At 59.7% G+C, this 23564-nt stretch overlaps 1 protein-coding gene across 7 annotated transcripts in view; it reads right to left on the minus strand.

The window, feature by feature from the left end:
• ANO1 (anoctamin 1) overlaps positions 1-23564 on the minus strand; it is a 139199-nt gene that overhangs the window by 38606 nt on the left and 77029 nt on the right. For 4 of the 7 annotated variants that reach the window (XM_045893076.3, XM_064576049.1, XM_064576054.1 and 1 more), the window contains exons 4-13: positions 20624-20722; positions 19680-19831; positions 18135-18189; positions 15520-15571; positions 13237-13302; positions 12693-12748; positions 10858-10899; positions 6263-6327; positions 5370-5504; positions 1358-1518 (exon numbers count right to left, since the gene is read on the minus strand). In XM_045893076.3, the coding sequence (XP_045749032.2) occupies positions 1358-1518; positions 5370-5504; positions 6263-6327; positions 10858-10899; positions 12693-12748; positions 13237-13302; positions 15520-15571; positions 18135-18189; positions 19680-19831; positions 20624-20722 (883 nt within the window). The remainder of the gene's footprint in view (positions 1-1357; positions 1519-5369; positions 5505-6262; positions 6328-10857; positions 10900-12692; positions 12749-13236; positions 13303-15519; positions 15572-18134; positions 18190-19679; positions 19832-20623; positions 20723-23564) is intronic. The other 3 variants (XM_064576050.1, XM_064576056.1, XM_064576055.1) reach the window with 1 other exon arrangement.

A 23564-nucleotide genomic window follows, 5' to 3' on the forward strand; every position in this document is an offset into this window, starting at 1 on the left:
TGCCACGGAAGCTGGCTCTGCCTCCGTGGTCCCTTTTCTCCCGTGATGACAGACCTCCCCGAGCCTCCAGCCTCCCCGGGGCAGCTGCCGAGTTGGGAAGGCCAGGTCCCAACTTCGAGGGTTCTGCGGTTCTGAAACACCCTCCTGAATTGAGGGTTCTGGTGCGAGACTGACAACGCTTCCGCTCAGCAATGGAGCGTGGGAACCGAAATCTCTGACCCGATCCTCACACGTCTAGATCACACTGACCGGTAAGAGCCACACACCTGGCCGGCCGGTGGCAGCCTCCATCCCCATGTGCAAAACGAGCAGCTTCTGAGCCCACCACTGCCCCTCGCACGCCCACCGAGCACGGGGCTGATGCTGTGTGTGCAGAGCCGGGCAGAGGCCCCTCAGCAGCAACGTGAGGCTCCGAGACCCACCAGCGGGGCTATTCCCAGGCCCCTCCGGTTCTACACTGAGTCCCCGCACCGCAAATGCTCAGCACCTCTGCCCTCAACACCTTCAGAACTCCGCTCGAGGGGCTCACACTTCTTCCAGGAAGTCCGTCCTGACTTCCTTCCGCAGGTATCCTGACCCTTAGCTCCGTGCCCTCTCTGTGTCCAGCTCCATCTCCTACTAGAAGGGGGTCCCTGGGGGCAAGGCCCGGGGCTCTGGCACCCACGGGACAGCTCCGCTCGCTGCTGCCCAGGGCCCGAATCCTGAATCCTCCCCTGGCAAAGGGGTAACACAGGGCCCCAGAGGAGGAACGGGCCAGTTTGATAATCCAAAAACATCTGCAAAAGTGCATCCAGGCACCACTCACCCACCTCCCATGCCCCCAGCATCTGAGTCAGGTGCCGGAGTGGGGAAGCATCCTGAAGGATGAGCCGTGTGCCTTGGACTCGGGGTGATAGTGGAGTTAAGGGCACGGCTCTAGAAAGCGCACGTTCCATCAGGAGTTGAGTGACCCTGGGAAACTCACATCAGCTGTCTCTGGGCCTTGGCGTCCTCCCCCGTAAAGTGGGCACGTGGAATCTGCAGGGGCGCTGCGAGGACCCAAGGAGAGATGTGCCCCAGGGCCTTCCCAGCATTGCCGGGCACTCCTGGGCCAATGATCCTGGTCCCAGGAAAGAGGGCCTGCTCCTAAGAGCAATGCACCCGCCTCCGCCTTTCATAAGGCAGAGGTCAGAAGAACCAGTCTGCATCCAGGACGCAGCCCAGAGCGCCCTCACCTGCAGACACGACGGGCTGTCGCCTCCCCCAACTCCCCCTCCCACGCTCATTCCTGGCCAACGCTGCCGTGCGAAATCTCACGTCGGAGCCCAGCCGAAGTCGCCCCTGCCCCACAGACCCAGGGTGGCCAGGCTCTGCTTACCCCAGAGGGCCATGAAGACCGAGAAGAAGACGGTGGCGGGGTTGTCGAAGAGGTGGCTGGCCCGGGCCGTGGCGCACGCCGAGCTCATCTTCCAGTAGCTGCAGGTCTTGTCGCACAGCGGGCACATGGTGATGTTGTGTCTCTGGTCACACATCTCCATGCTGGAAGACAGAGAGCGGCCTGTAGGTCCCCGGGGCCAGGACGCGTAGGGACTCCGCACCGGGAGCCACGCCGGGGTGGGAGAGGATGCTGGTGCCAAGCTGGGGGGCGGCGAGGTGACCCTGGAAGGCCTGCCGGCCAGCTGCACCCAACACCCACATCCCCCCACACTCTCCAGGGCCGGCTTCAGACACAGCTGGTACGGGCAGTCCCAGGGGATCTGTGCTAGGAAGGGTCTTGGCTTGATTTCATGCCTCTTTGTTACCGCCTTAAAATTCTTCATCATTTTGGACAGGGCTCCTGCATTTTCATTTTGCACAAGGCCTGCAATTTCCGCAGCCGACCCTGGGGGTGGGCCTGTCCAGACTTGCTGTGTGGCCCGAGAGGGGCGCGTGAGTGCTCACCTCTTGGGGGTACCTGAGGCAGCAGGACCCACAGCCTGTATGGGAGTCGGCAGCCAGCCTCCTCTAATTGTCAAGAGCTGCCTGGGCTTGTTCTAATAGCGGGAGCTGCCCGGGTGCTCACGTTAAAAGCCCCAGAAGACAGCTCCAGGAACAGGTGAAGCCACAAATATGCTGTGCCCTCCTGCGCCCCTGCGTGTCCCAGGCACGGGGCATACAGGCTCGTTCGTCCTGGTGCGGATGCTGTGGGGCAGCTGGCCTTGGGGGCTGCCCAGGCATCTGCCTCCTGGGGCGCTCTGGACGCATAGGGGAGACAGGTAGCTGGGCTGGAGGGAACACGTCGACAGGCAGCCCGGGGTGGGGGACATCGACCGTGCAGGGCTCGCTCGGGAGCGGAGGGGTGCCTGGCCGGGACAGTGGGTCCCGTTGAGAACACAGGTTCTTATCCTGCTGGGCAGACATGAAGTCTGGGGCTGGAGCCCGGCTGCTGGGGAGGGACCAGAGGGGAGGTGCACGACGCCCAGCGCCTTCCCTCCTGCACCAGCACCCTGACCCTCAGGTTCTCTCCTGCTGATTCTGGAAGACAACAGAATTCAAAGGCTGCCAGCTGTGTGCCTGCAGATGCGTCCACCTGGCCCAGACCAGCTTTGGGGACTATTACAATCCCATCTTCATTGATGAAGCAAGCCCAGAGAGGGGAAGTAAGTTGCTAAGGGTCACACAGCAGAGTGGGGACTGGGCCCTGCTCCTTCATGGCTCTTGTCTACTTGCCCAGAGACCGCAGGCTCTCACCTACTGCTCCTGGGTCCTCCCTTGGCTATTCCTGCCCTCTGCGCCCCTGGCCAGGCCCTTCAGCCTCAGACTCAGTTTCTCCTTCTGGGAGATGAGGAGAGGGGCCAGAGTAAGGCACTTCCAGCTCTACCTGCCCTGAACTTTCTCCTCCCAGCTAACTTGGACAAGACACTGAGCTATAAACAGACCCCAGGCAGGAGTGCTCATTCCCAGGGGCTGAAGGGGGGGGGGGTGTTTTTGTTCCTTATTTCTGAATGCACACGAACTTATGCACGGCCCACAGCAGGACATCTGCTGAAAGGCTCTCGGGGACCCCTGTGTCAGCACGGTGGGCGTCCGGCTCTCTTCGCAGTTACGCTCTGAAAACACTGTGTGCCAGGCGCTGTGTCAGGCACGAGGTGGAACGATGATCGTGGCAAGGAGGCTGCTGCCTCGGAGCACCTGGGAAGCGAGCGCAAGTGCGTGTGCATGCGCGTGCATGTGTGCGGGAGCAGGGCTGGCACACACGGGTGGTGGGGCTGCGTGGACCCCAGAGCCCACCAGCTCTGGCTTTAGGGCTCGGCTCTACCACTTGTAATCTGTGTGGCCAGGGGTTGGGCGTGACTCAAACTCTTTGGGCTTCAGTTTCCCCATCTGTAGAATGGAGGTGCTGGGAATGAGCGCCCATGCTGTCGGGACGTTGGGGAAACTGGGGAACGCCCATGAAACCCCGTTACTACCCTGGCGGTAACCAAGCACAGACAGCTGCTGTGAACAGTCTATTTCCTGCCCCTCGCCGAGCTCCCTCTCTTCTGAGGGCCCTTCCTGGGTGGTGGCAGGTGTGGGGGGCACTGATAATGACTCCCACTGTCTCTGCGCTGCCTGGGGCCCCGGTGACCTGGCCAGAAGCTGGGGGCCCGGAGCCCTGCGGGGGCAGGGGCCAGACTGTGCAGCTCTGCCCGCCGCCCAGCCCTCCTCCCCGTTGGCATAAACAAGGCCAGCCAGATAAAAAGCCTTTTTCTGCTGGTTTTAAACCCTCAGCCTCGCCCTTCATCACCCACAGCCAAAATAAAGACAAGGAATGGGAAGGTCTGTTCTTTGGAGGGGTTGGGCCGGGTGGGGGTGGCAGGCGGCACCTCGAGGGGCAGGGCCACCGGCTTCCCTACAGACTTGGACAGATCGGACTCCAAGGGGGACACACACCTCCTTCTTCGCCCAAGGCACCAACGGGGCGGCGGCCGAGGCCAAGGTCGGACAGGTGTCCAGAATCCGCTGTGAATGCGGTTCACATCCCTGGCCATGTGTCAGGACGTGGTGGCGCGGGCCTGGCCTCGGAGACCTCAGCGCCCTGGTTGTGCAGACATGCCCGGGCAGAGCCTCCTGGCTGAGGCTCTCCTGGCAGCGCTGCCTCTTGGGGGGGTGGGGGGAGGGAGGGAGGAAGGGAGGTGAAGCCCCCAGGGGGCCCTGCCACTCGCCACGTCCCTTGGGGCTTTGGAACTAAATCCGCATCACACCTGGGCTACCCTGATGGCCACCATCAGACCCAAGCACAGTGGTCTCATGTCACGTTAGCCAACAAGGGGACTAAGCTTCCTCTGCTCTGTCCGTGCCCAAAATAGCCCTGGAGGGGACGTAAGCCAGATTCCTTTAACGTTTCGATCCCGGGTGGGTGGAAATATTTTAGGTGTTACTCATGCATCAAAGCATCATTTACACAGAAATTTGCCGGATATGGCCTTTCTGTGCTGTGGAGTTGTAACGAGCCGGTCTCCTGGCCAGGTGAGAGACTCGTTTGATCTTTACTGACTGGGACTACAGATGAATTTTCCAAGTCGCGGCTCTGCTTTGGAGACATGGGGCGGAGTTGTAAGAGATAGAACTGAACTGCTGTCCCCGGACTTCCCCGAGAGCCTGCACACTCGTGGGAGGCAGGGCCGGCGGGCCAGGCAGCAGCGTCCCTGACCGAGGCGGGGGCTTGTCGTCTGGAACACACAACACAGTCACCTCTGGCTCAGGGCTCGCGGCCCTGGCACACAGCGGGGAGAGACAGGACACTCCCGTACCCACCGAGGACCATGGCCTCCGGGCTCCCACCGCTTGACTCATGTTCTGGCTGCCATTTTGGGAGAACCACACCCCAGCACAAGGCCAGGCCGTCTCGGGGCTCCCGGCCTTCTTCCAAGAGCTCCCCATGCCTGATGTAACCCTCGGGGAACCGAAGCAGGAGCATCAGCTCTGTGACTGCGAAGCCCCCTGGGGCCACAGGGACAGGGAAGCCAGCGCAGAGAAAGGGACCCGGCGGGCGGAGTCCACGCACGAGACCTCGGCAGGGCCCTCTGGCTCATCTCCTGAGCTTGCTAGGAAGCAGCGATGTTCCTTGTCACTGAAGGACTGAAAACTCATTTAAAAGAAGGCAAAAAACCTTCCAAGAAGGAAAAAAAAAGAAGGAAAAGGAGCTGGATGCTTATTTTACATCATCCTCCGGACAAGAGCGTCTCCCAGGCGTCTGTGCTTGGAAAAGCCGTCGTCCGCGCTCTCAGACGGCGCTGCCCCCTCCTTGGGGCGGCGGGGGGGGCAGGCCTGCAGGTTCAAGGACCCGCCAGCCACGGCCAGCCGGCCGCAGGAGGAACGCGGCTCCCCGGCGAGCAGAGGGCGTGTGCAGGGAGGGGCTGCCCGCCTACCTGGGGATGTTCTCATCGACGGTGGCACATCCGTACAGGAAGACGATGATGCCGACCATGGACGCGGGGATGAGCATCTGGGTGTACACACCCAGCCAGGCGAAGTACAGGCCAATCTTCTCCCCAAAGTACTTCCTGCACCGCAGGGCAAAGCCAAACAGAGACAAGCTTATGCTCACTGCAAACCCGTGCGGGATGTGCGGCACCTCCCTGCCTGGCAAGGAGCAGCTCGAACTGGGCCCCGGCTTCTCCTGAGCAGGACTGAGAGTGGGTGGGGGCTCTGGACCCAGCCGTCAGGGGCGGGGTGCCCCTTGCCCTTCTGCACCCCGGGAAGGTGGGCCATTCTGTTTGTGAGGCCCGGGCCCGGGGGTGGGGGGCGGTCGCGGTGGGCTGCCTGGGAGGTTGTCTGCTCTGTCCCAAGTCCCCGCTCAGTGTAAGAGCTGGAATGAACTCCGGCCTGGAGGCACCAAGAGAACCAACCCTCCTCACTTGCAGCATCTCTGGTGCCTTGAGGGGGTTAATAATTTTCACGGGCTGGACTCCGGTCCACAGGTCTCCCCACAGGACACACATCTGCTCCCCTTCCTGCCCCAGGAGTGAGGACAGCTTTCTCCTTCCCCTCAACCCAGCCATGCAACGGCCACCCAGCCGGGTGAGCAGGGCTGGGCATTCAGGAGAAGAGGGTGAACATGATGGGAAGAGCCCATTCTCCAGTGAGTCTATGGGCCTGCAGGGGACCTGGGGCCCCCTTCCCAAGCTCCTCAAGTTCAGACAGGTTCCCAGGTATTGCATATTCAGTGCGGTCCAAACCAACTGACATCCAACCAGGGACTCGCCCCCTGCAGCCTCTGAGCAGCCAGGCCCACCCCTTCTTACCTGGCGTCCCCTCTTACCTGACCAGGTCGATGGGCTGGTACTTATAGAAGACCCCATAGCTCGCCCACTCTTGGTACAGGAGCTGGGGGAGAGCAAGTGGTGAGGGCTTGTGGAAATGGAGCTTTGCTTCCCAGAGCTGGTGTACTCAGCTCACAGGGACATCATTCATTCATTCAACAAATAGTTCTTGAGATTCGCCATGTGCCAGCTACCGTGCTGGGCATTGGGCTTCCAGAGGTGAGCACGGCGGACACAGCCCTGCGCCCCAGGGCTCCCGTCCTGGCAGGGGAGACCCACAGGAACCTTTCAGCTCCGGTAAGGGTCTCACAGAACCCACCGGCGGTAGGAGCTGAGCTGACACCGGAGTAAGAACGGGCTGGACAGGACAGAAGCTTCTGGAATCATTATGGAAGCCTCACTCTTCATGATCTGATCCAGAATTGATCTAAAATGGCCCGACCCTGTGAGACTTTTCCACGTAGGGTTCTCGGCTGTCCCTGCCCTGTCAGACACCGTGTCGTTCTTTATAAAGGACAGAGACCACCACGCTGTGGAGCAGAGAAATACCAGTGGCAAGGCGTTCAAAACTCTCCTGAGATGGGCTGTCTGATTAACATGGCTTAGTGAAATAAATGAAATCTACACACAGCCCATTACCCCCCAGGCTCTGGGCAGGGATGGTAATGAGCTTGATGGATCGAAAACCTTGTACGAACACGCAGAGAGTGTCATGAGAAAGATACCACGTTGGGACTGGTGGTGTTAAGAGAGAAATCCCACCCATGTGGGTCAATGATGCTTCACCAGCCTTAACTCAAAGCCTAAGTCACACAGCTGGGGCCCCCTGTGCCTGGCCGCCTGCCCCTGCTGGCATCGGACGGGGAACGGGAGGGAGGCAGGCGGGAGACTGCCCCATGAGCTCCCCACAGTTTAGGCCCCGGCCGGCGTATTCTACTACGGCAGCCCATGCTGACAGATGCACCTGCCCCCACCTCCCCGCAGTTCGGAGCTGACGGCTTTATGTGCACAGATATCTTTAGGTAATTCTCCGAAAATTAACAGTGCGCACGAAGGCTTGCTGGGAGGGGTCCTGCACCCACAGACCAGGGAGTCAGCTCTGAGAAATACTACGCAGAACACAAGTGCTGTGTTTCCTCAAAAGTCAACACGCACGTCTGCTCTGATCGCTAAAAAGACTTTACGTCTTTCTGTAAGTGCTACATGGGATGTGTTCGGCAGGGTCCACGTCCTGAAGGACTAACAGCAAGGCTGGCTGCTGGTGGGTGACCTCTGTGGCCTCCTGAGGAAGTGGGGTGCATGGGGGACCCCTCTGTCTCGGAGGAGAGAGGCGGGAGTTAAAGACACCACTCCTGGGCGGGAATGGGGCTCTGCTGGGCCTCTAGCAGGCATTCTGGGCACTGAGTCTGAGTCCTAAGTCCTGGGAGGGCCCCCTCCCCTCTGAGTCCTGCTGGGCAGCCAGGGCAGACCCTCCCCTCTGAGCCCATGGCCTCCGTTATTCTGGTGGAGACTGTCCTTCCTCCCGGGTCAGAGGGGGATCCCCAAGGGCTTATGCCTCATAAAAGCCACAGCGCTGAGGCTCGCCACGTCCCGGCTGGCCTGGTTATGCGGACAACAGCGAAAAGCCCCCAGTGTCACTCTGCAAACAGCAAACTTGGATGAGCGTACAGACCACCTCTGGGAAAGCAAAGCGGCCATCACTGACCTGGGCAGCTCCCTCCCCTCCATCGAAATCAAGCTGCTGATACAGACCACACGCAGGCCGGGAGGCGCACCAGAGATGGGGGCAGAAGGAGGGAGGAGGGAGGGAAAGAGGGGGTCAAAGACTGTGCTGGGGGACAGAAGGCCCTTCTCAAAGGCATGGCCTCGTCACGCTGCTCCCCGCGTGACGTTCACGGGTACGTGGGACAGCTGGGGGTACACACCCTGGCTCTCCTCATGACTGCTTTACCTCGGGGGAGCGTTCTTCCTGCCAAGAAGGGAACATTAATCACCCTGCAGCTGGCAGAGTGGAGAAGTCAAAGTCAAGATTTCCCTGTTATGGCTGGCAGAGCTCCGAGGGTGCACCTCAGCCTTGCAAGCAGGGCGGGAGGTGTCAGGCCCTGAGGTGGGCCAACGGGGCACAGTGGCCCCGGACCTCAGAGGGAGCCTGGCTCAACCCACCGGCGTCTCTCCGGCCCGACCTCCCACTTGGGCCCACACGGCTGGGCGGGCCTGCTACGGCACAGATGCTGTCCTCAATTACTGTGTATGCACTTGCCCCTTGCCACCTCTCCCTAGAATGGAGGCCACGAGGGCCAGGTTTGCCTGGTCCACGTTATCCCCAGAACCTCGCACAGGGCCTGGGGCAGATAACAGGGTCCCAGTAAGTAACCATGGAAGGAAGGAGGGAAAGAGGGAATGATAGGTCAGGGTCCTGTGGCTCTCAGTCCAGCATGAGGATGGAGACAACTCAATCCACATCTGGAGTAGCTGCCCCGCTCCATGTCCCCGGACAAAGGAAGGCTCCCGCTCCCAAGGGCCCCGAGTATCCATGACTGTTCTGACCATGCTCAGCCTTGGCCCTGGCCTGATTCTTTGCTTAAGCATTCCTACGTATGCTCCTCCAGCTCGGCACAGGAAAATGGCCTTGGCCTCGCTGCACTCCCCTCTCCATCCTGTGACGTATCCAGGGCCAGGCACGGGGGGCTCCCTGCCACTAGTGGGACCACTGATTTTGTCACTGGAAAAGCAAAATACTCAGAACCAGGTCACTTAAGATGGAGCCACTTGGGAGGACGAAAAGTTCTCCAAGGCTCTGAATTAAAACCCAAACACCTATTTGCAACATTCCTCCCTCTCTCCCTCCCTCCCTTCCATCTGTCCACCCATCCACCCATCATCCACCCATCCATCTCCCCATCTAACCACCCATCATCCATCCATCAATCATCCACCCATCCATCCATCTTCCCATCTATCCAGCCATCATCCACCCATCATCCATCCACCCATCCATCCATCTCCCCATCTATCCAGTCATCATCCACCCACCCACCCGTCATCCACCCGTCATTCACCCATCCATCCATCCATCTCCCCATCTAGCCACCCATCATCCATTCATCCATCCAACTCTCCATCTATCCAGCCATCATCCACCCACCCACCCATCATCCACCCATTCAACTACCCATCCATCTCCCCATCTATCCACCCCATCCATCCACCCATCATCCATCCTATGCTCTTGGACTACCCCCATGGGCCAAGCCTGGTACTCACAGCTGGTACATTAAATTCAATGGGGGTGGGGGGGATGGAGGGTGGGCACCATTCCAGGCAGTGGGAACAGGTGGGTCCGGACAAACCTGGAGTCATGTTTGCTGGGCCTGGTGTCCAGTAAGTAGCTCCTGAATAAGTAAGTGAATGAGATCGTTTTGGCAGCGTGTGACCACTAGCTGAGTAGTCTCAGATTAGTGAGGTGGTCAGCGTGGCTGGTGCACAGGGAGGCGGGTGGGAAGAAGGCCACAGTGGCCTATGAATTAGACCTGAAAGGGGGTCACTGTGGAGGGAAGGCACCAGACACTTGGCACAGGGGCACAAAGGCATGAAGGAGGATGGACTCCGAGGCCTGAGTTGGCCCAGGCAGGCCTGGGGAGGAGACGGTGCTTCTCCAGTGGGATTGAATTGGGTGGTGGGGGGGGGGGGGGTCTGCAAGTCACTGGATCTCAGACGATTGCCAGATGTTCCACTAAAAATAACCAAATATGTCATTTTTGAGCTAAATCAGATAGCATCTTCAGCCGGATTCCCGGGCGGGCAAGTTGTATCCAGTACCAGAGGTTTAAAAACACATATGGGGGGCTGGTGGGAGGCAGGAATGGAGAACATTCCATACACAGAGGTTCCCAGCCCGAGATCTGGGACAAGGCCACCATTGTGAGGTTCCCAGAGAAGCGTCTCCACCCACTGCCTCTGAAGGATCTGCTCTTGAGGGGCAAACACGGGCCCAGGAGGTCTGTTCCCCAAGCTGAAGGAAGTCTGCACTTGTTTGGGAAGCGGGAGAGGGCAAGGTGGGCACGGGGAGGAGGCTGGAAGCCAGGCACTGGCTTGTGTGCAGGACGGCAGGATGGCAGAGAAGAACCTTCCGGAGTGAGGAGGACAGAGAAGTGGCCATGGTGGGGGTGGGGAGGCAGGGAGCCTAGATACATAGGATCAGGGAGAGCACTGAACCATAAACAGATCACTCGGTGTCCCCAAAGGCATAACCCCAGGAACACCAGCTCAATACCCTTTCCATTAGAAAGGGCTCCAGATCAAATAAGTTTGAGAAACAGGGCTGAACCACGTCCACTAGTCTCCCCAGTGTGTGGAGGGGGCTGTGGCTCTCTGGGGCCGGCAGGAAAGGCCAAGGTAGAGAAACACACCCTTGCTTTCACACGTTCCCCAAAACCCGCCCGGACACCTCTTAGACGCAGAGAGAGGGGTGCACACCAGCGGGCTGGAGTTCTGCCCTGTCCCCCCAGACATGGGGCGGGAGGGTTGCTGCCCCACGGGCCACCACGTAGCCCTGTCCCGCCCGTGGCCCTCCATCTGCTCTGCATCCACTTACTTTTCTGTCATTGAAATCCACGTTTTCACCTTCGTAGTCTCCCTGTTCAGGAAAAAAGGAAAGCCGTCACCACCTGATAGACCTTGCAAGGAGCTCAAATCCGCAATGCTTCCAAACGTAAGCACCAGCCGTGCTCACGAACACAGGTAGGATAACCCCAGGGAGCAGCAGGTCATGGGACAGGGAAGGTTGGTGGGAGGCTCTGCATTGTTTCAATAGGGTGAATGTGTGTCCCACCCACCGGGAGGCCCCAGAATCTGGCCCTGCCAGGTGGGGCTCCCTTTCACTCCCAAGGGCCCTCGGAGGGCAGGAAGTTTTATGGTCACTGTGCACAGAGATCAGTGAGCCCCCACACTCCCATTTCACACACGGCAACGCTGAGGCTCAGAGAAGCAAAGCGGCCCTGACATCTAGCAGGGGTCACCAGCTGAAAGGCCTAGCAGTTTGTGACTGCGGCTGGGTGGGGCTGAGGGGCTGCATTCCTGGAGCCTGTGGGGCGGGTGAGCACCCGCTGATGGAGGGTGATGGAGGGTGGTCGAGGCCCCTTCAGCCGGGACCACTGGCTGGGACCTGTGAGGTCTGAGCCCTGCCCTTGAAAACCCAGCAGGTCACTGGCCGAGGCAACGTACTCCACACGCCCCAAATCAACACTGCATTCATGGAGCACCTACGAAATGCCAAGCGCGAAGGCTTTCATGAGACATATGCCCAAGGAACAGTGGCCAAACAGTGGTGTTTTTGTGGGATGGGGAACCTCGGAGGTCGGTGGGGGGGAGGCAGGGAGAAATCACCCGTGCAGGGGGAAAAGGAGGGCTCTGTGTGGCCCTGGGGAATGGGGGAAGAGCATGCAGGCAGAAGGAACAGCATTCCCAAAGGCACAGAGGTGGGAAAGCTCGGTCAGTGGACACCAGCTCCCCACAGTGAATGAGCAGGTCAGAGTCAGGGATCTGAATGGATGGCCCTTTGCTGTTCTGGCAATTGGGTTTCTCCAATCGAGGGTCATACTGGAAGCCCTCTCGCTTCTGCTCCCTCTGGACGCCTGCTGGGAACCATTCCCCACTTGTAGATGGGGACACGAGGCACAGAGGGGACAGGGGCTGCCTCCCCTCGGGGCCGCAGAAGAACGTGGCCAGGACTAGACTCTGGGTCCCCTGACTCCCTGCCCCACCCTCCTCTTCTCTCTCCTGCTCCGTGGCTCCTAGTCCTCGAGCAACACCCATTTGGAACGTTCCAGAGGCCCATGGTCTGGGGTTCCCACACTGCTCAGGCCCCACAGTGCATTCCCGTGCCCCGCTGAACCCTAGCCCCCGTTTCCATAGAGACAGCAAGAAGAGAATCATCCCTCTCCACCTCAACAGAGCCAACGCGCGGCTGTGGCCACAGGCTATATTTGTCGGGGGATACCACAGGGATTTGGAGATCCAGCTCAGGAAGCTGGCCCTTTGCTCTGCAGAAATAGATACACGCAGAGTCCTTCCTGATCACTCTGCCAGAGTGGGGGCAGGGCGGGGCGGCCGGGGAGACCCAGGACGGCGGCGGGGGGGGGGGGGGGACATTGCGTGGACTGGTCGGCCGCAAGGTTCACACCCCGCCCAGGCAGGGTTCCTGCCACAGCCCCTGCCTCGGTGGGCTTGCTCTGCAAGAAAAGATGCCCTGGGTGTAAAGACCTGGTCCCGCCTGGTCTGGCCAGGAAGGACTGTGTGCAGCTGACATTTACAGAAGAGCCAAAGCAGGAAGCCGAGACCGCGGGATAATGAGAGCTCCCTGGGGGTGTGGCCTGGGGGATTTGGGGCGTCCAATAACGCAGGCGCGAACGCTTTGTCAAGGTTACTCACATCGTGCAGGGGGTAGGCGGCCGAGTAAACGCCATTGGCCAGTAGGCTCGTGATACCTTAAAAATAAAGGCAGAGAGAGGATTACGGACCAGGTATGTCTCCTGCCGCTCTCTTTGCCAACAGAGCAGTCCCAGGACCGTGTCTGTCGCCAAGAATTTTCTCAAAGCCCGCTGCACCTGGCCGCACAGAGCCAGGCCACCTTTCTGGCGTTTCCTCCCCAGGTTTGACTAGGAGACGGTAAAAACATGCTCTATCGGCAGGATTAGGAAGACACAGAGGAAACCCCAAGAGACAGTTATGCCTGGGAGGAAGGAGGTACCCCCGAGCCTGCAATTCACTAACTACCCACACCTGCTTGAGGGCAAGCCTACAGACGAGAAAGATGGATTTCAAGTGGTTAGAAAAGCTGAATCACGAGAAAAATACGGGTGGGAAAATTGATGGTGTCGGAAAACACACATACAATTTGGAATTAGATTTTAGGTTGATTGGGAAAGCCGAGGGGGAGGCCTGCGGGCCCCACGGCGGGGGCGGAGGCACTTACCGTATTTACTACATTTTCGCCTTTTATTTAAAAGGGCAGAGTCCTTCTTTCTTCCCTCTCCTTGCCCTGTTTGTACATCGGGCTATTAGTTACATGAAAACGTCTGAAAGGACCAAAGCTGCATTTGGGGGAGAAAGCGTTGACTCACGGCGGTCCGCATGCCTGGGGGGTGGTGGGGCAGTGGCCACGGCCTTGACAGCTGTCCCAGACCCTGCACTGGACACGCTACGCAAGTCACCTGCGCCTCCCAGAACCCGGAGCTGTGCCTTCGGAGCCCGGCCCCAGGAGACCGTGCTGGGGAGGGAAGGCCGAGCCGGCCACGCGTGGAGATGGGGGCTCCTGGAAGCCTGATCTCGCGCACGCCCTCGGGGGCCAGTGCTGCTCAGAGTCTCCAGGAGCCCTTTGCTGGTCACAGAACCCTCGGCCTGGCCAAAGAGGCTTTGTAGGTTTCTCAGTGGCCTAGCCGGCCCACCCTTTACTACGCCACTGGGAAATGGTGGGAAAGTGTCTTCCTGAGCTCCATTTAAAAACAGATCATCTTCTCTGTTAGTGATCTGGAATGACCAGGGTACCTGAGGGATGCTTAGAAATCCAAACCAGAGACAGGTGGAAGCATCCAGCTAAAGCCCACGTGCATGAAAATTCATCTGTAATGAAAGTGTATGTGGGTCTGATTCAGGTTCGCTGGCTCCTTACTGTTGCTAGAACACTCTCAACACGGTGCTGCCACAGGGCCTTTGCACAGGTCTGGACCCCTCATTTTCTTCAGATCTCTGCTCAAATGTCTCCTCCTCAGAAAGGTCTTTTCCGATCATTGTTCCTAAATCCTCCTGGCAGCCTTCCCAATCCCTACAAGATGATGTTCTGGCTTTTCTTATTATCTATTTTCTCCCCCAGAACATAAATCCCGAGGGTGACAGAATCCATCGATACTGGCTGCAAGTTGAATGAGTGAATTTGGAGGTGAGTAGGGCTTTCAGGCAAGGCACCGAGGTGAAGTGGGGGTGCAGACGAGGACCCTTGATCTATCTGCTCTGTCACCAGATTCGCCAGAGATGCCTGCCCCTGCGGACAACCCAGAGCAGGGATCTACTCTAGCTGAGAAGCCCCCAGACCCTGGGCTCTTTGCAAACCTTCAGTGCAACCATGCAGGTTTGCACCGGAAGGGACCCTACAGGGAACCTCCATGCAGACTGAGGCTGGGACAGGAGCCACACTTCCTCCCACCTCTGCTGACCTGGGCCACTCTGGAGGCTCTCGCTCGGTCTAAGGTGGGCCGGGCCTATGGTTGACAGTTTTCCCGAGCTCCTCTTGACCCCTGGATAGGACCCCCCCCCGCCATTCCCACTGACTTAGGACACGGGCTCAGAGATTGCAGGCCCAGAAGGAGTCCCTGTGACTGGCCATCAGCCATACTGGCCAGGGAACCTGCAGCCTGCCTGACCCCGAGGGCCCATCGTCCTGGGCCCGGCCCCCAGCACTCCCCTACCCTGCTGCTCTCTGCTTTGGTCCCAGCAGGCATTCTCCCCTCTGCAGGAAGCCAAGTGTGCAAGGATTCTCTGTCCTGGATGCACAGACCCCTTGCGTGGCCCTGGAGGGCACGCACAGCTCTCAGCGGGGTGGGCACAAGCGTAAGAAGGAGGAACCCTAGCAAAAGGCATTCCTTTGCTCTGAAGTGTTGGGTTTTGGTGACCTCAGACTGCAGCTGTGGGCGGGGGACCCATGCTGGGGTGGGGGTGGGGGTTCGACTCGACACACTTGGGTCGGGAAAATTCTGCATCAGTGGCTTGGTGTGTGCTATAAACCGGAACACAGGGTGCCCAGCTGGGATGGTTTCATGGCAGGTTCTGGAACTGGGGTGTGTGTCGGGGACGTGCTTTTCAGCAAGGCCCAGTGTGGAGCTGTGTGGGTCCCCTTCCACTCCAAGCTGGGTGCATGTCTGGCTGCTTCCCAGGCACGGGGAGCTGCTTTGGGCCATCACCCCCGGCCGGAACCCTAACAACTTCCCCCTGGACTGTGAGGGTCAACAGAGGGTGACGGCGCCTTGGTCACCCCTCCAGCTTCCAGCAGCCAGATTTACCACCTCTGCAGGGAGAGGCTGACACACGGCCGTAGAGCGGCCCCGCGGTCCTGGAACAGTTCTCCTGCCTGACAGCTACACCAGCTTAAATCAAAACCTTCTAAAAACCCCCAAACCGGCTGCCCGCCTCCCACGGAGGTGATGGGAGGCAAGATTAATGCTGGGAGGGGAGTGCTGAGCTCAGGCCCCAGCAATGTCCTCACCCATGCTGTACTTGGCCTTGGTACACGTTGTTCTTTTCAGGATCTCATAGACCTGTTGCAGAGACAAAAGGAGGGGCAGACAGTTACTTGAGGCAGCCAGGGCATGCAGAGACTGTCACATGACGGCCAAAACGGGACGTGGTCGAGCGCGACAAGCGACAGCCGCCCACACTCCTCTGAGGACAGACGGCAAGTCTTTCTACGGATGCGCGTCCCCAGCGCCAGGCCTGTGCCGTTCTGAGGGAGGAGCCGGCGGGATGGGAGGACCCCGATCTCTCACTTCGCTCTGTGAGGCACCCACCGTGTCGTGCTGTTTGGGGTTGAGAGTTGTCCGCCGCGCCCCGTGGGACGGGCCACCCTCCCTTCCGGCTGGGAAGGGAGTTGGGATTCAGAGCCACCGGGACCCATGGCAGTGAGAGCAGCAATCCTCCCTCCAAGCCCTCGGCTCCCGCACCGGCTGCCCGTGGCAGCCCCCGGCCCTGCACCTGCTCTCCTGCGTCCGGCCTCCTCGCTGCTCCGCCCGTTCACCAAACCCTCTCCCGAGGCCCAGGGCCTTCACCCTCGCTGTTCCCTCTGCCAGAAGCACTTGGTCCCCGAGATCTAAGTGGCTGTAGGACAGCTGCTACCCCCTGCTCTGCCTTCCCACTCTGCTCTTGTCCGGGAGTGCCCCGTCCTCCTCCGTAAAGGCGCCCATTGCCTCCTCCCTCCCTCCCACCAATAACTGCACGAATGAGCCACTCAGGCCGTCGGCCCCCTCCCCAGTACCCCCGAATCTAACTGGGGGCCCCATCCTGACCTTGCTGACTCTCCCGGAACTACCACCTCCCATCCAGGTGGGTCACGGCCCCGTTCATGACCACCTGTAAGCCCACATCTGCCTCCACCTGCCCTCTCACAGCTGGCCATCATCCTGCTCGAACAGATCTGACCACATCCTAAACCTTGCTCTGCAACCTTCTATGGCTCCCTAGCGCCTACAGGCTGAAGGTGGGAGTCCCAAGACCGGCTCTTCCTGCTGATCCTGACTCCTACCCACCTGCACGCTGGGCGACCCCGACGCCAGGAGCATGGGAAAGGAGGCAAGGAGGGCTGTCGACCTCCACACCTTTGCCTAGAATGACCTCACCCCAACGCCGGATCCTGTCAGGTCTCCAAGACCATGGGGCCTGACTACCCAAGGACAAAGTTCTGAACGTCAGTCTCTCTGGAGCATCGGCCAGTTTACAAACCAGCCCTCGAGGTCTCTGGGAGAGAGCCCCCCCAATCCCCAGAGGTAAAATGGATTGTTCAGTTACTTATGGACAGAACTGCTTTCTGTGACTTGGGATCATGGACTGAACTCTATCTTATAGCAGATTCCAATGAGATGGGGTCTAGAGCTTTCCATTCACCTATGTACTTCCCCCCAACCCCCCCCAGCAAGAGCAAGAGTGAATTCACAAATTTGCTCCCTGCCCCGTGCCTCTGGGGAGCATTTTGGCAGCCCCAGATCATGTGAAAGGCTGGGGCACACATGCATTTTCTATTTCCTAATGAAGAAAAAGTGAAACTGGACGGTTCTCCCAAGTGCTCGATGTCTGAGGGAGGTGTTCCCTCCGTGGATACCTGTCAGCCCGAGCCCCCCCAGCTGGCTGATGTTTTCACATAAACGAGTTCCTTCTTATTTATTATGATGAGATTTAATTGCCAAGATTAACCAGTAACACAGGTAATATAAATCACCGCGCTGTGCCCAGGCCGCCCTGGGTGGAGGTGCACCGCTGCCCTCTGAGCTGGAAGCCAGAACCATTCTCTCGTTCTGAATCAGGCTCCGTGCCTCCCCAGGTCATGAGGCTGGGAGGGGACAGAGGGCAGATGGAACCCCGACCTGCCTTCCCGGCAGCGGCCTGAGCCCCCTTCACCAATGCGACCTGCACCACCGTCCCCGCCCCTGGCCACCTGCCAGCCTGGGGATGTGGCCGTGAGGGGCAGTTATCTGCTCAAGGTCAAGTGGCTGCCCCCCACCCCCTAGCCCTGCACCTCTCCCCTCCAGGCTGGGTTTTCTGGGCAGGGAGCTTGGCTGTGAGGTTAATTTCTTGTGCAGATAAACGCTGGGTCCTGAGCCATGCACGGCCCAGCTTGGCCGGTGGACAAGTTGGCGGCCGATGGATAAACATTAAACCAATACCTTGAATAGGGCAGGGTGGCCTGGTCAGATTTCAAACTTCCACTTGCTCCTTTGGCACAGCCCCGGAAATCTGACCCAACCCACACGGCTTTGCCTCCATCGCCCCATTACTCCTGCCAGGCCTGCCTGCGTGGAAACCTCCGGGTCCGGGGCCCCGCTAGCCCCACTAAGGGCCAGGGCAGGGAGGCCGGGGACAGGTGCTGAGGGGTCTGGAGTCCCCCTGCCCCTCTCCTGCGGCTCCACCTCACTCTCCTCCTCCTGTGGAGGAGGACTGGGGGCCTCCCCTGAGGCCCCCACAGCCTCTCTGACTTATTATTCTAATTATCGCTGTCACAGGCAATTAGAACTGGCTTCCACCTGGAAGAGTTCTGCTGGAATGAAATTATCATCCGCTTCTCCCCGGAGCCACCTTGCTGGTGAGCCAGCGATTCCCACGAGGGGTACTTACTATTGTGCTTCGGGTTTTGCTGTCGAAAAAGGAATCCTTGTCAGACAGGTCAAATCTGTTGAAATATTGGGGAGAGAGAGACATACAGTTCACTGGAGTCGGCTCTCCGGGTTTCCAAGGCCCTGGGAAAGCACACGGTCCCCATGAGCCATGGCCATGACACTGGGCAAACTCCCTCTAAATGCCAGGTGTGCCCTGACCCCGGGCATCTGGAACAGTCCGTGTCATTCCCCCAGCCCCCTCCGGGAGGCCTGCACACCCACACCTCCCTCCCAAGGATCTGCTTCTGTTGATGCCCTCGGTCTCTGTGCCAACGCTGCCGGGGGTGGGGACCGTGCCGTCCGTCCCACCATCAGACTGCTAATACTGAAGACAGTCTCCCCATACTTCACAGTTTCAGTGCTGAGGTCTTGGCCCCCACACAGTTCCTAAGGTTTCCTGAGGGCAGAGGGATGTCTCTGGGAAAGGTCACCCAGTGCCCAAGGCACTCAGGGTACAGCTGGGGAGGGGGGGCTCTGTGCCCATGGAGCCAGGAGGTGAGCCAGGCCTGGCAAGGGGGTGCCAAGGGAGGCAGCCGGGGCAGAGCCAAGGGAGGCCGGGGCACTGGGGGTCCTAGAAGAGGGCGCCCTGGGAGTCCCCATCCTGCAGCCAGTATAAGGAGCTGGGCTGGGGGCTGCTTTTTAAAAATGTCTTATTTCTGATCCCCGGGAGGATCAAGAGGATCAAGAAGTAACAGTGGAGTGCAGCGCTTGACCCCTGCCCTGTGACTAATGCATTTGCCAGGCAGAAACCCCAGTTCTGAGCTGAGAAACAGTTCTCCACATCCCGCGAGACCAGTGGCATCCTGGAGACCCCCTCATCCCGCCCCCGCTTGTCGTCCGTGTCCCTCTGGGTCCCAGAGCCCAGGCCCTCTCTGTTCCCACCACTGCCCACGCTCCAGCTCTGTCCAGTGAGGCCCCACGGAGGCCTGCAGCCGCCACTGACCCACTGCCCTCGGGAGCAGGGTAGGAGGGAAGGTTCTAGAACAGGTGCAGCCCTGCCAGGCAACGCTGCTGGCTGCGCGTCCCTGGAGCCTCAGGACTCCAGCTGCGGCTGCTTTTTAGTTCCTGCCTCCCAGAGCTCGGCAGCTTCAGGAGGCCTGGTTAACCAGACCCTCTCACTGGAACACGTCCCCGGAGGGACGGAACTGGGTGGGAGCGGGGAGATGCCCAGGTCACTGCTTTGGGGCTTTAAGCCAAGCCGCATGCACGTTTTCCTAAATGTCCCCAGTGGGAGGACGAGATTCTTCCCTCCGTAATTCCTCAGTTAACAGTAATCTTGGAAATCATTCTTGAACCCCTTCCATGCTGAAGAGCTATAAGCTCTTCCGAGAATGGGCTTCAGGGGCTGAAACCCCCACTTCTTTGGGGGGACGGAGAGCATCTCTGGCCTCAGGGGACTGTCCTGCAAGCTGCATCTCCCATGTCATGTACCACACTGTGGGGTCCCCACAGCAGGGCCCTCAGGGAAGGGGCAAGCCGGGAGGGGTGGGGGACTCCCACTTACAGGTGCTGCTTCTCCCGGGAGAAGGGGTAGGAGAGTCTCTTTGTGGTCTGGGGTCTGTGCTCTGCCACCTTGGGCTGGATGGGGTCTGTGATTTTCTGGAGCACAGAGTTGATCTTCTTCAGGAGGCCACGGGTCTCGTTAATGTGATAGAGCTGCAGACCAGATCGGGAAGGGGGGGGGTGTCCGCGTCATCCGCTGGGCCGTGACCCTTGGAATCTATTCTCAGAAGGTCATAGGACCGTCCCACCCCACCGAGATGGCATGTCCTGGGAACAGAGCTCTGGGTGAGGGGGGCAGAGTGCCCTCTCCGCGCCCAGTTTCCAGATAAACCCTCCAAGCTCTGAGTTTGAAGAGAGTCCCTCCAAAATGCAATCACAACACATCCCAGAAAACCTGCCTCCAGACTTTGTTTTGTTTCAAAAGAGGTAATCCACACGAGCTCAGTGTGTTTGAGGAGCCCGGGGCTGGTTGTCCCCCGAGAACAGCTTCGCCCCCCTGCTTTCCTTTCCGCACATGAAGGAAAACACGGATCCTCGCTGAGCTCAGGAACATACTGTCAGATTGCTTCTCAGCCGGAAGCGTTCAGAGATTAAAAAGAAAAATCCCAGCAAGCTAGGCAATGTGATCAGAAGGAGTCTGATGAATTAGCCAAGACACCACGAGTGGGAATAACCAGAGCGGGAAGTCTCAGCATGTTCGTATCTGTAACAGGTTCCCCTGACCCCTCTGCCCGCACCATCTCCCGGTGGGTTTGGTCTGGGGTCTCAGAAGACCCCCTGGGGCTGTGCGATACCCTCCATAATCAAGATGTGGGGGCCCACTGCCCTCCCAGGGGGTGGCTCCGAACCTCACTCGGCTTCTCCCCACCGAGCCCCTCCTGGCAATGTTCTCTGCCGGGCACCTGCGCCACGCGTGGACCTCGGCGTCCACACAGAAGCACCAACCTTCTTCGTGGGCATCTTCAGTTTCAGGAACTCGGCCTCTCTGCACAGCACATTCCAGGGTGCGTGGATCTTTACAAATCCAACCCCGTGAATCTTGGTCTAGGAAGGAGAGAAGGCCTCAGTCAGCGTGGAGAGCCCTGGGTCGAAAACCATCGCCCCACGGGCACAACCGGGGTCTACGGGGCAGCCGCCCTGCGGGGCTGCTGTCAGCGGCCCCTCGCTCTCCCCTCCTGGCACAGCCTCACGGCGCTGTCAGACTCTCCCCCTCGCACGGTGGCGAGGAGCCAGAAGGGCCCAGAAGGAGTCCCAGGGTCCAAATCACCTGGGGAGCTTGCAGGAGCGCAAACAGCAGGGCCACAAAAGAGGGACTTTCAACAGAGAGCTGTTGCCCCGTCCCCGAGCAGGGGTGAGGAAGTGAAGGTGACCCCCTCTGGACATCCTCCCTCTGTGGGGTCAGGCCACACCTTGGCCTGCGCCCAGCAATCCCCTGGGGTCCCTGTGTCTGCGCTGATGGTCTTCACGTTCATGTGAATGGGCAGCCTGGTGCAGGGGCTCGAGGGTGGGCCTGTTCAAGCCGAGCACCCCCCGAACTGCTGTGAGCTTGGAGGAGTCGCTCCCCGCTGAGCCAGCGTGTCTGGATGACAGCGACCAACAGCCCAGGGCTGCTGGGAGCAGCTCGGCCACAGGCTCCATCAGAGCGGACACCACGGCCCTTCACAGTCAGCGGCTGTGCCCTGGCTTCACCGACGGGAACGCCGGGCTTGGGGAGACGGAGGCACGGCCCAGGTTCTCCCCGGGATTAAAAACAGCACGCGACGCCACATTCCCCCCCTGGGGCGTAAATCCCAAGGAAACGACGTCTGGACCTTGAAGAGATACGTGTGCACCCTGTTCATGCAGCACCGTCCACACCGGCCAAGACGGGGAAACGACCCACGCCCATCGACGGAAGAACGGATAAAGGAGTGCGTGCGCACAACCGAGTGGCACCCAGCCGCGCAAAAGGACGAAACGCTGCCCTTTGCCACGACGCGGATGCACCTGGGCCTTCCGCCATATGAAATCAGCCAGACGCAGAAAGACAAAGACCATGTGGTCCCTTGTATGTGGAACCTAATAACGTTTGTCTAAAAAGGCGGATTTCGCAGAGAGTAGACTGGTGGCTGTGAGGGACGCGGGGGGACGTACGTGGGAGGGCACAAACTTTCAGGTACAGGAAGACGGGTTCTGAGCCCTAACGTACAGCTTGGCGGCGAGAGTCCCGACACAGCGCTGGGTGCTCGGACGCCGCTGACGTCTTACGCGTGCTCGCCGCAACGAAAGAAAAGGAGTTGACTCTGAGGCCTGGTGGCTGCGCTCATGACCTCATCCGTGTAACGTTCCACGACGCAGGCGCACATCGAGTCACTGCGTGGGCGCCTTCTGAGCATGCCATTACGGTGCTCGATTATTCCTGCAGTGTCGGGGCAGAGGGGGCCGCGGCTTGTTGCACTAGCAGGAGTGGGGTCCGCGTTCAAGAGCACCCATGTTCGGGGGTGAGAGGCACGATGCCCCTAGTGACCCTCCATTCTTCTCTGTCGCCCGCTGACTTTCATGTTTAGGAGAGTCCCTGGCTGGAGCCCACAGCAGCAAGGAGGTAATACAAGGCGCAGCAGACTTCCTAGGCACCCCAAGATAACTGGGGTGCCCTGCGATGTTGATGCCACAACAAAAAGCAGAGAAACAGGACTTGTCCCTGAGCCAGAGCCGTCCACGGCGGAGGGGCCCGCGGTCCATCGGACTCCTCGAGGGGACCCCAGGGCTTAGAGCCCAGGCTGCCCCCAGACGGAGGTCTCACCCAGCTCTCCTTTTCATGGTTCTGAGGAGTAAAGGGACTGCCTGGGAGTCCTGGTGAAAGGGAATCAGGCTGGGAGGGAGGGTGTCGCCCGTGTGGGCTCAGCCCCGCGCACTCAGGGCCGGCTGATTCCGGGCCTGCTTCTGACTCCCAGATCCCAAGTCCCGTCACCGGTCTGGGAATGGGCATAGCCCATGGGTTCACTGAAGGTGTGGGGGGGAAAGCAACGGAGCCAAAGTCACTTGAGGATGAATTTTAAGAAAAACATCCTCAGCGGGCCAAATACAATCACCCATCAGCCATGACGCCCACGTTCACAGCCACTCAGGAGAACGCGGGCAGCTGGGCAGCGGGAGGGAACGCTTCTGGGTCAGGCCTGCAGACAGAGTTACAGATGGACCCAACCTCCACCCCACATGTCCCTGAGGCTGCACTCCACTTGGGGCTGCCTCCGACTCCGAGAGAAGGTTGAACACCCGCTGGCCGGGTCCTGGCTTGCGTCTCCTCTGCCGGAGCGCACACTGAGGCCCCCAGGCCGCCCACGGGGCCCGGGGGAGCCGCCCTGTCCCAGGCCTCGGTCTCAGCACCAGCCCACAGGCCTCCCCCATGCTGTCGCAGCACGAGGCCCAGTCCTGCTCGGGGCCTCCCCTCCCACAGCGTCCATCCACACAGCGCACGCACCCCACGCGTGGACGAAAGCCACACACGGTCACAACGGGGACGGCGATGGCCAGGAGGCTGAGACCCACGGGCCGCTCACAACGCGCCAGTCCCCACGCTCCGTGCCCTGCTGTGTGCTTGCTCATTCGGTCCTCACCACGAGCCTGCGGGCTGGGCCCTACCGCTGTCCTCGTTCCGGAGCAAGGACGCTGAGGCACACTCTGCCAGCTCGTTAGACGAGTGTCCTGGTTCCGTGTCCTAGTTCGGCCATAACACGTGACCACCTGGCTTAAAACGATTCATTCTCTCATGGCTCTGGAGCTGGAAGTCCGAAATCAAGGTGTCCTTATGGTCACACTCCCTCTGGAGGCTCGAGGGGGAGGGTCCTTCCTGGCTCTTCCAGCTGCAGGGGGCTCCAGGTGTCCCTGGGCTGTGGCCACACCCCTC

This window comes from Mirounga angustirostris, unplaced genomic scaffold (genome assembly GCF_029215605.1).
Source record: "Mirounga angustirostris isolate CCGP_5_RB_7025 unplaced genomic scaffold, mMirAng1.0.hap1 SCAF_13, whole genome shotgun sequence".
In the NCBI taxonomy this organism is placed as follows: domain Eukaryota; kingdom Metazoa; phylum Chordata; class Mammalia; order Carnivora; family Phocidae; genus Mirounga; species Mirounga angustirostris.